The following is a 12352-nucleotide window of genomic DNA, read 5'->3' on the forward strand; positions in this document are numbered from 1 at the left end:
TGACGAAAAGTGACGAGTGACGAAAACAGAAAAAAAAATGTTCCCCCAAAAACCTGTTAGGAGCACGTTTCAGGCAATTTAAAGCTGATTGGTAGTGATTTTTTTGTGATTTTTTTTTCCCGTTTCGGTAGTGACGACTAGTGACGAGTGACGAAAACAGAAAAAAAATTGTTCCCCCAAAAACCTGTTAGGAGCACGTTTCAGGCAATTTAAAGCTGATTGGTAGTGATTTTTTTGTGATTTTTTTTTCCCGTTTCGGTAGTGACGAAAAGTGACGAGTGACGAAAACAGAAAAAAAAATGTTCCCCCAAAAACCTGTTAGGAGCACGTTTCAGGCAATTTAAAGCTGATTGGTAGTGATTTTTTTGTGATTTTTTTTTTCCGTTTCGGTAGTGACGACTAGTGACGAGTGACGAAAACAGAAAAAGAATTGTTCCCCCAAAAACCTGTTAGGAGCACGTTTCAGGCAATTTAAAGCTGATTGGTAGTGATTTTTTTGTGATTGTTTTTTTCCGTTTCGGTAGTGACGAAAAGTGACGAGTGACGAAAACAGAAAAAAAATTGTTCCCCCAAAAACCTGTTAGGGGCACGTTTCAGGCAATTTAAAGCTGATTGGTAGTGATTTTTTTGTGAATTTTTTTTCCGTTTCGGTAGTGACGACTAGTGACGAGTGACGAAAACAGAAAAAAAATTGTTCCCCCAAAAACCTGTTAGGAGCACGTTTCAGGCAATTTAAAGCTGATTGGTAGTGATTTTTTTGTGATTTTTTTTTCCGTTTCGGTAGTGACGAAAAGTGACGAGTGACGAAAACAGAAAAAAAATTGTTCCCCCAAAAACCTGTTAGGAGCACGTTTCAGGCAATTTAAAGCTGATTGGTAGTGATTTTTTTGTGATTTTTTTTCCCCGTTTCGGTAGTGACGAAAAGTGACGAGTGACGAAAACAGAAAAAAAAATGTTCCCCCAAAAACCTGTTAGGAGCACGTTTCAGGCAATTTAAAGCTGATTGGTAGTGATTTTTTTGTTCCGTTTCGGTAGTGACGACTAGTGACGAGTGACGAAAACAGAAAAAGAATTGTTCCCCCAAAAACCTGTTAGGAGCACGTTTCAGGCAATTTAAAGCTGATTGGTAGTGATTTTTTTGTGATTTTTTTTTCCCGTTTCGGTAGTGACGAAAAGTGACGAGTGACGAAAACAGAAAAAAAATTGTTCCCCCAAAAACCTGTTAGGAGCACGTTTCAGGCAATTTAAAGCTGATTGGTAGTGATTTTTTTGTGATTTTTTTTTCCCGTTTCGGTAGTGACAAAAAGTGACGAGTGACGAAAACAGAAAATAATTGTTCCCCCAAAAACCTGTTAGGAGCACGTTTCAGGCAATTTAAAGCTGATTGGTAGTGATTTTTTTGTGATTTTTTTTTCCCGTTTCGGTAGTGACGAAAAGTGACGAGTGACGAAAACAGAAAAAAAAATGTTCCCCCAAAAACCTGTTAGGAGCACGTTTCAGGCAATTTAAAGCTGATTGATAGTGATTTTTTTGTTCCGTTTCGGTAGTGACGACTAGTGACGAGTGACGAAAACAGAAAAAGAATTGTTCCCCCAAAAACCTGTTAGGAGCACGTTTCAGGCAATTTAAAGCTGATTGGTAGTGATTTTTTTGTGATTTTTTTTTCCCGTTACGGTAGTGACGAAAAGTGACGAGTGACGAAAACAGAAAAAAAATTGTTCCCCCAAAAACCTGTTAGGAGCACGTTTCAGGCAATTTAAAGCTGATTGGTAGTGATTTTTTTGTGATTTTTTTTTTCCCGTTTCGGTAGTGACAAAAAGTGACGAGTGACGAAAACAGAAAATAATTGTTCCCCCAAAAACCTGTTAGGAGCACGTTTCAGGCAATTTAAAGCTGATTGGTAGTGATTTTTTTGTGATTTTTTTTTCCCGTTTCGGTAGTGACGAAAAGTGACGAGTGACGAAAACAGAAAAAAAATTGTTCCCCCAAAAACCTGTTAGGAGCACGTTTCAGGCAATTTAAAGCTGATTGGTAGTGATTTTTTTTGTTTTTTTTGTTCCGTTTCGGTAGTGACTAGTGACGAGTGACGAAAACAGAAAAAAAATTGTTCCCCCAAAAACCTGTTAGGAGCACGTTTCAGGCAATTTAAAGCTGATTGGTAGTGATTTTTTTGTGAATTTTTTTTCCCGTTTCGGTAGTGACGAAAAGTGACGAGTGACGAAAACAGAAAAAAAAATGTTCCCCCAAAAACCTGTTAGGAGCACGTTTCAGGCAATTTAAAGCTGATTGGTAGTGATTTTTTTGTGATTTTTTTTTTCCGTTTCGGTAGTGACGACTAGTGACGAGTGACGAAAACAGAAAAAGAATTGTTCCCCCAAAAACCTGTTAGGAGCACGTTTCAGGCAATTTAAAGCTGATTGGTAGTGATTTTTTTGTGAATTTATTTTCCCGTTTCGGTAGTGACGAAAAGTGACGAGTGACGAAAACAGAAAAAAAATTGTTCCCCCAAAAACCTGTTAGGAGCACGTTTCAGGCAATTTAAAGCTGATTGGTAGTGATTTTTTTGTGATTTTTTTTTTCCGTTTCGGTAGTGACGAAAAGTGACGAGTGACGAAAACAGAAAAGAATTGTTCCCCCAAAAACCTGTTAGGAGCACGTTTCAGGCAATTTAAAGCTGATTGGTAGTGATTTTTTTGTGATTTTTTTTCTCCGTTTCGGTAGTGACGAAAAGTGACGAGTGACGAGTGACGAAAACAGAAAAAAAAATGTTCCCCCAAAAACCTGTTAGGAGCACGTTTCAGGCAATTTAAAGCTGATTGGTAGTGATTTTTTTGTGAATTTTTTTTCCCGTTTCGGTAGTGACGAAAAGTGACGAGTGACGAAAACAGAAAAAAAATTGTTCCCCCAAAAACCTGTTAGGAGCACGTTTCAGGCAATTTAAAGCTGATTGGTAGTGATTTTTTTAGTGAGGGGCCACACAAAAAGGGTGGAATCCCCCAAAACAGGATAAGAACAGGAGAAATGGAAGAACAGGAGACATCCAGGGTATGGGGTCAAATAACAGGATTCTCCTGGTGAGAACAGAAGGGTTGGCTGAACTTCTACAGATGTCTATTGATGCCATTACTAATATTTAAAGAAGATAGTTCAAACCAGAATAGTCGCCTAACTTACTATAGTAGTCGCCTACTATTACTATTATAGTAAGGCATATATACAAAAAAATATGCCGTACCATTCTATTTCATCAAACAAATACACCATAGCAAGTAGTTTTAGAATTAATACAAGATTTAAATGTAACATCGTTCTTTGGCTTTTGAAGTAGTTTCTACGATATTTATCAGCTTCTATGAGGACCATTCCAGTATCATCCCCAGAACAATGCAAGAAAACCAAAACAGGATAAGAACAGGAGAAATGGAAGAACAGGAGACATCCAGGGGATGGGGTCAAATAACAGGATTCTCCTGGTGAGAACAGAAGGGTTGGCTGAACTTCTACAGATGTCTATTGATGCCATTACTAATATTTAAAGAAGATAGTTCAAACCAGAATAGTCGCCTACTATTACTATTATAGTAAGGCATATATACAAAACAATATGCCGCACCATTCTATTTCATCAAACAAATACACCATAGCAAGTAGTTTTAGAATTAATACAAGATTTAAATGTAACATCGTTCTTTGGCTTTTGAAGTAGTTTCTACGATATTTATCAGCTTCTATGAGGACCATTCCAGTATCATCCCCAGAACAATGCAAGAAAACCAAACCTTTTATATATATATTTCTTTTTTATTCTTTATAAAATACCAACATAAATACATAAGAGGAGACTGTGATATTGCTGTGTATTTGAGTGTGGGTGTGAAACAGAGGGCCAGGCAGAAAGATAGCCCAGAAACAAATGCTCCAACCCTCTGTTACACACATTGGTTTTTACTGTTCTGAGAAAAGTTGCCCCTGTACGTCACGTAGACGTGACGTGACAGTGAGTATAGACATATTATCCAAGGAAATAAAATGTCATTAAATAAAAAGAACAAAAGGACTAAACCTGCATCCATTAAGTCAGGAAGGGAACAAAAAGGAAGTAGAAGCACAACAGTAAAATCTATATATAAAGTCTAAAGAATCATCTAGAGGCAATAGGATATGCTAAATGGGTCTTCCTCCGGAGTGGGCAGGTCAAGGTTTCCCAAAATCTGATAGCACTAATACAGGTTCTGTTTAATATTGTGAGTTGTAATATTAATGCAAAGATATTTTGGGGAAATCTAGCCTTCGGGTCAAAGACAAGCTAAATTGGACAGTCATACAGATGTGCCATGATGCCCTGATCAGCTTGCCCAACAAATCCCTCAATTCCTTCACGATTCATCATTGTCATAAACGTCATCAGACTTACACACGTGCAATCAAACATACTCCTTATATCATCCAAAGCCGGCTAGTTATAATCAATGAACCCCCTTTAAAGTCAAAACCATATAATCAATATTATCTGTACACTGAGGGTTTTTTTCTTCCTCAAATTACAATCATCTGTTTCAATAGCATAGCAGTTTCCCATGTTTTTTCTTTTCTTTTTTGTAAGATGCTAAAATGTTTTAGGCTACAAAGCAGGACACATATCAAAGCTGCAAAAGGACCTTTACAAGGAAGACTCAACAAAGTTATGAGAAAACAAACACTATAGAGGCATTGCATGATCAATCTACTTGGTTTCTTTTGGTATTTGTCGTGGGCAAAAGTTGTCTCGGATACCAGAGGTGACGTCAGCTTCTACCTTTTATTTGCAATAAAAAGTTCCACTAAAAACAAGAAGCGAGCATACAAATCCTTAACACGTATGTCACTCCCTCTTGCTCTCTTTCTAGGGGCCTGCCTCCTAAAATCTTAAAAATTAAGGTAATCTTTGCCCATTGGCTAAAGTGTATATACGTAAACTTTGTATAACTCCACAAAATCCAGGACAGATGTGAGTGACTAAACTGCCTGTCCGTTTCTCAACATGGAAATAATAAGGAGGTGAAGAGACAACACTTTAGACTGAGGTCATCACGTGACCACTAATCATATGCAAATGTGGAAGATGTGTGTGTGCGAATGGGGCAAGGTCAGCTGAATGATTCGCCTCCTCCTTCAACTCAAAGAACTTTGATAGAATAGGTGAGCGGTAGTAAACTGGTCATTACCTCTTATCAATCAAGGCTTGTGTCTCACAACCGCACTGGTAGCAGTACATCAATTAATGGATTTCTCTATTCAAACTCATAGTTGATTGGTAAGTTCACATGTGGCTTTATGCCACTGAATCTTGCAAATGTTCTGGATGAATGGCCTAACAGCTCATCCAACTGATGTCCCATGAAAGATTAAATCAGACATCCACCCACTGATTTTACTGTAACTGGTGGGGGCAAATTAACAGTAGAGGGCTAAAACTATAGGAGCCCTTCAATGGCATGTATGCATGTAGCTGTGTGGCCCCTACAATCTTTGTTAAGGACATGATACTGCAAGCAGACGTCATTATGGGAAAGGCAGCAGGGAGGGAGGGTCGGATCAGAGTTGCGGTTAAAACGATCATTGTCCAATCGCTGGCCATGTGGGGGTGAAGGACCATTGCTCAGTGATCAGCCGTGGTAGTTCCAAAGGTTTCCTGGGAGGCGTACACCATATAGAGGAAGCCATCTTCATCGCGCTCCCGTTCATACACCTCCGCGATGGCAGCCGACACGGACACCATGCTGTGGCCGTTGACCAGTAAAAAGAAAGCCTGGTTGGAGTTGAGTTGGAGGCGCCTCCTAGTGAGGAAGAAAGACATGACTGAGGGGTCAGACAAGAAGAGGAATCTTTCATTTCATTTATCTATTTATTTGGGAAGGACAACATGTATTAATGAACAATATATATAATTCCCTGTAAATACACAGGATTTAGCAAGAGATGCACATTTTCATCCTTTCAACTAATCAAACAACCAATTCATTTCCTGAAACTTGAGGATAAGAGAAATAAAGAAAAATAAAGCATCAAGGAGGGGTATTCCGTATTTGTATATATTCTAGCATTTAAAGTTCAGTCGGTTCTACCTGATGATCTTGATGAGTTCACTCATGTTGACATGGTCTGGCACCAGGAACTTGGTCTTGTCCAGAACAGGAAGCTGCTTCTCTCCTTTATACCTCTCAATGATAACCTAAACCCCCGACACACACACACACACACACACACACACACACACACACACACACACACACACACACACACACACACACACACACACACACACACACACACACACACACACATTATTTCTCATCCTGCACTCACCTGTTGTGCATTACTGAGTGGCTACGCGAGAATCGCTATCCTTCCATTTTGGGTCTGATATTGCATGACATACGAGTCGGTCTTGAGTCGAGACTCGATGGCCAATAGGGAGACGAGGTTGCACGTGTCAGGAAGATGAGGATGAGGTGTACTGCCTAATTTATACTCTGTTGTACGACGGTGTCCCGCACCAAAAATAGCAGATGTAAAAGCTCACAAAGCGTTGCATTGGTTAATTTTGGCTAGATGCTAAGGAGAAATTACTGGGTGATATTATTGACAAATGTTCAAAGTGATCAGTCCAACATCCTTACTGAATTGATAACCCATAAAATGAGAATTCACATGATCATAATGCATTTTGTTCTAAACTAGAGCTGTCAAAACTCTCAGCCCACGGGCCAAATGTGGTCAGCACAGGGGCGCAATCCGGCTTGTGAAATTATTTTGAGAAGAAAGAAATCCACAAACATTTATTCTGTATTTGTATCCTTACTGAATTGATGCTGTAGCCTCCGTCACAGAGGGAGCGACATAAAGGCTGTTTGTTCAAAATAAGTAGAGCAGGCTAAAGTTGTGTAATCCACTCAGTTGTTGTCAAAACAAACACTTCTAAATTGACAAAAGTCACTTCAACATATTTTCAATCTTTCTCTCGTTCGCTGTTTTTCCTCTCTCGCTGCAACACACACACATATACAACAATATGCCAGACTATACATTAATTACATTAATAACTCAAAAGATGAACAGTATACAGTGTGTGCGTGTGCGTGCGTGTGCGTGCGTGTGCGTGTGCGTGTGCGTGTGTGTGTGTGTGTGTGTGTGCGTGCACACGTGTCCCCAGCAATATTGATCAAGGATATGCAGGCATTACAGGAGAGGCAGGAGAGTTGTATGGGTGTATGATTGTGAAGTGTACTGGGTCTGTAGACTCTGTACACCAATTAGAAATTGGGAGCCGTTTTCAGAAGCAGGTTGGCCTCCATATGGTAAGAAAGCTCCTCTCTATTGCTGGTGTCAGAGCTATAATCAGTCTGTCATAGAACTCCCTTGCCCCAGGCTCTAATGTGGCCATCCAAATGGAGTCATATTACAATGACACAGCACATTTGGACTCACGTCAGAACAATTAGCATGACTTGGCCATTTTTAACCATGCAAGGAAAAACAGGAAACACACACAAAGAGATCAGCCATGATGGGTACTGAAGATAAAGAAAGACATGCAGGTTTAGGGTGTGCATGTGTGCGTGTGTGCGTGTGTGCGCGTGTGTGTGTGTGTGTGTGTGCGTGTGTGTTTGTTTGTGTGTTCAATTTGAGAGGAAAACTTAATTGGGCCAGCAGATGGGAGGCTGTGGTGATATTCTATCTCCAAGCTTAACAGCTGTAACAGGAGGTAGGTATGTTTGAGTGTGTGTGTGTGTGTGTGTGTGTGTGTGTGTGTGTGTGTGTGTGTGTGTGTGTGTGTGTGTGTGTGTGTGTGTGTGTGTGTGTGTGTGTGTGTGTGTGTGTGTGTGTGTCGGGGGGATATCAGATCAACAAGCTCACAAAACATCATGATGCATTGCGAGCTTGTAGATTGCCTATTTTTTTAATAATTTAGAAGATTTGGAGGGTTAAGTTGTTACGATGTAACAGAAAACTGGCTACATCCCCACCTGTCTGTTACTCACAAGTACAGAGGTTGTAACATGACAACTGTGAAAAGCACCCAAACAAAAAATCTCTAGTATTGTGTCATGACCGTTAGGTCCTAAAAAACAGCTCTGAGAAGGGGTGAGGATAAAATTCAGTCAAAATAATCAGGAAATCTTCCTGGTAGCATGATTGCCAGTTTCAGTTTGGCGTGCAGGTTTGTCAGTCTCTCGCTGAACCCGTTCTTACTTGTTAATAAATGTGTTATGATGCATAGAGTAACATAAAACATGTTCTTCTTGCTGTAATTAGAAATGAACACTTCTAAATGGAGACATACTGTGTGCACACATACCTAGGTATGCCCATAATATTTGTATGCAAGTTTCAACTTACCGGAATCTTGTTGGGATGCTGTTCTCTGATCAGCCTCACATCCTCTATTCTTTGCTCTGTAGACACAGAAATAACCAACTGAGAGACAGTTTGACAAACCGAAAAGGACAGATTAACAGCAAGACAGACAAAAGAATGAGTGCTACTGCATACACTGCAAAATCCTCAGTGTGTTAATTTAGCTATCAGAGTGTACAAATGTGTATACAGTATTAACAGTGAGGAGTGCATTTACTGTATATAGCATGTGGGAGACAGAGAAACAGAAATCTGCTGATGAACAGGAAAGACAATAAACCAACAGGAAGTAAGGTCTGACAAACCGACAGGCAGGTTATCAACATGCTCTACATTTAGAGTTCTCCAGCACCGATATACACCTCATATTTCCACCTCAATCAATCAATCTAGCCAGGCTTATGCCTTCTCTGTTGTAGAATGGTAATGTAATGTAAATGATTATTGTTTCTCTGCGTGAAATACAATATAATAATAAAATAATAATAATACAGTTAAGACCCAAAGCAACTGTACTATTTTATTTATATACTATATGTATTTTTTTTATTGTGCCTAGAGAGAGAAAAAAAATGCCCAAAAAACATTATGAGATCTGAAATCTTTGACCTTTCAAGCCATCTGTAATTTTGGCAAAATCAATGTTGCCACAGCAACATGTAACACTACGGCTATGTGCACTTTGGTCTGGTAAAAGTAAACAAGGAATATAAACAACCATCAGCGAAAATATTGGCTTTAAATATATGATTACCCGGGCAACGATGGATTTGATAGAGATCAATCACTGTCATTATTATTGCCAATGCCATCATAATCATTAGCTTTTGCATTATGGCTACAGGCTACAAGTCATTGGAAAAGAAAAGTCACTCAATGGTTTATGACATAACTGAATATTTAATCTTAGGAATTCGCTAAGTGTTAAGCCATATTTGCTTAAAGCTGTCTGTTAGTGATAAAGATCTAATTTATGGGCCCATTGTTGTCACATTGTTGCATTAAATGAGTTAACAAGTTAACAACCACAGAGCAGGGACACTGTTTTCAAATGCAAATGTTCAACTGTCAGCCAATCCCACAATGAGTCACCACCGGTGTGGAATACGAATATGGTGTCAAAACAGGAACTATAGAACTCATGAGAGGAATTTCCTGCTGTGTCAAGGTTTCCATTAATGTGGGAAAACCCAATGGAATGGGCCCACAAAAAGTTATCAATTGTGAAACTACATATTACTTCACCCTTAGAATCATCATTATTTGCAAAAAAAATCCCCTTAAACAGACACACACAAAGTTTAATTCAAAATGGATGATTTTAGATCTGGTGTAGAGACTATGCACCGAAAAATCTAAAATGTTGGCCAAAAACAAACAAATTATAGTATGCCCTCTATGCTGTTTACATGGGATGGTGATTGAATGTCAGGCAAACACGTGTTGGTATGTGTCCGCCCTGAGGTTATGCGGTTGCACACATTTAGCTTAGGTATTGCTATAGGGGTAGGAAGCCTTCCACTTGAGGTAAGATTACGTTTTAAGTGCATTTAACTAAATGACAAAGTACCAACGACAGCCTAGACAAGCAAAAATGATGACACATGGATACTGTGTGTAAACTAACTTAGCCTTGGATCAAGACTGTCATAGATTTATTGTATCGATTCTTTGTGTGTCATAGATACACAAATGTCAGAATCGATAAAAGAAATCTATGACAGTCTTGATCCAAGGCTAAAACTAACTATAACTAGAAAACTAGGCCTCTTCGTCTAATTGGGGGCAGTGAGAACGTATAAGTAAAGCCAGAATCTGCATGTGTTGGCCTGTGCGTCGTTGACGCAAGTCCTAAAAAGAAACGTGTTAACGCTACACGTTTTGTGGTTTATCTTTGTGTCCCCTCTTCACCTCTGACTGCAAACAGTCCCATCCCCCAATCCTGCAGCCCTCTCTCTGTGTTGCCATACTTTGCGAGAGAAACAAGCAACGATATCTATGAAAACAAGCCCAAAAGAATAGGCCACAATAAGAGCACTTCAAACATTAGCTCTGGTCCAGAGCGTTAGCGACTTCTCTCTAACGCTCTGCCAGGCTATTCTCATAGACCGAAAATTCCACTACCGTGCGACGTCTCCAACTTTAGTGAAAATAAACAAAACAATTTCGCTACTCACCGAAACAAAGGCAGTCTTGTGTTGTTGAAAGACTATTATCCAGGGTGGAAAACGTCTCAGGGCCCCACCTTCTTTGTATAACACTTTTTGGGCAGAAAACAAAATATGTCCGCCAGATTATTAAAATTGTTTTATTTACTCACCTGCGCCCTCTACAGATCTGGTTAATATAAATTACCATTGACCAGATCTGTAGAGGGCGCAGTGGAGTAAATAAAATAATTTCCGTCTGGCGGACATATTTTATGCCCAAAAAGTGTATTATACAGAGAAGGTGGGGTGCTGAGAGGCTTCCCACCGTGGAAAATAGACTTTCAACACCACAAAAACGCCTTTGTTTTGAGGAGTAGCTAAATCGTTTCCTTTATTTTGGCTAAAGTTGGAGACCTCACACGGTATTGGAATTTTCAGTCCAAGGGAATAGCATCCGCCCCTAACAGAGCGCTAGGGGGAACTCGATAAGGCTCTGGATCAGAGCTATTTAAACATAATTTACATGGGCTATTTGAAAATAGCATCGCGACGCGTTGTGAGCTTGTAGATCTGCTATTTTCAAAAGAAAGTCTTGGGAAAAAAGTGAAACATTTTGAATATTTGTTTAAACATTGTAACACCACAAATGGTCTGGGGGTCCCTAGCACAAACAAATACACTTCGGAAACGAGCCCAAAAACTACCAATACTTACAAGCAACTTTACAGAAAAACAAGCCTAAAGTCGCTTATAATAAGCAGACATGGCAACACTGCTCTCTCTCTGCCTCCCTGTCCCGCATTTCGACACCACTTTGTTTTTCTGCCACCAGTCTCAGTCTGATGCAAATGAACAACAACAAAGGCCTAATTTTTACGCAGCAAACAAACTACATTACATTTCATTAGATTGTATTTAAATAGCAACATAATATAATGTTGAAAACATTAATATAATAATATAAAGTTTAACCAATGTAATAACTGGGGACAGGTTGTTTATCTTTGATATTAAACCTGACACTATCATATAGGCCTAGGACAGAGCGAAGTGTAGCCTACTTCTCCAGTGAGTCAGTAGCCTATCTTTCTGTAGATAACAGTAGTGTTAGTGCTAATGATTGGAAATGTTAACTAAATTAAGATTGATCATGGAGAACAAATTGGTCAACATTTACGATACACACAAAATACAGATCGGGCTGACGGATTACTGATGGATCTACTCTACAGCATAATAATCCATGTCATTATAAAGATAGAACATGAGTAAACATGTGATATTATAGCATATACAAAACCACAAGCTAGATTAACACCTACCAAATGTCCTTCTTTGTTTGAAGGTTTTTTCTGAAGGCATATTGCGTCAAAGTCAACCAGTTTTTAGCAGCTGAAGACAGAAATCGACGACAGCAGCGGGATTATAAAAACGATTAAGACAAAAAACTGTAAATAATATAAAACACTGGCACTTGGCTTCTGTGATATTTTGAAGTTAAAATAATAAGAAGTTGTTTCAAGTCGTCTGATGTCGCCGTTGTTCGTTTCCTTTCTGCTTGTGTCTGTGTTCTTCTCTTCTGGCCCGAGGACAGACTGGAGCAGCAAAACAAACCTGTCAGCTGACCCGTGACGTCATCCAGCTCCCCCTCCCAGACAGACAGACAGACAGACAGACAGACAGACAGACATATTATGTATGTGTGTATGTATCTATGTATGCAGTAGTGGAAGAAACTATTAATATTTTTTTACTTAAGTAAAAGTATTAATACCACATACAAATACTCTATTACAATTAAAAAT

General features: G+C 39.2%; 1 protein-coding gene across 1 annotated transcript; it reads right to left on the bottom strand.

Annotated features, from left to right (window-relative positions):
* Positions 1–3780: 3780 nt before the first annotated feature.
* LOC311047582 (microtubule-associated protein 1 light chain 3 beta) lies at positions 3781–12131 on the bottom strand. The gene is made up of 4 exons (XM_084060331.1): positions 11870–12131; positions 8380–8435; positions 6105–6211; positions 3781–5816 (listed from the first exon to the last, which is right to left on the bottom strand). The coding sequence occupies exons 1-4, from the start codon at positions 11907–11909 to the stop codon at positions 5639–5641; spliced, it is 381 nt and encodes a 126-aa protein (XP_083916457.1). The 5' UTR covers positions 11910–12131; the 3' UTR covers positions 3781–5638.
* Positions 12132–12352: the final 221 nt, after the last annotated feature.

Source organism: Gymnoscopelus microlampas, assembly GCF_963454915.1.
Source record: "Gymnoscopelus microlampas genome assembly, chromosome: 6".
Taxonomy (NCBI): Eukaryota; Metazoa; Chordata; class Actinopteri; order Myctophiformes; family Myctophidae; genus Gymnoscopelus; species Gymnoscopelus microlampas.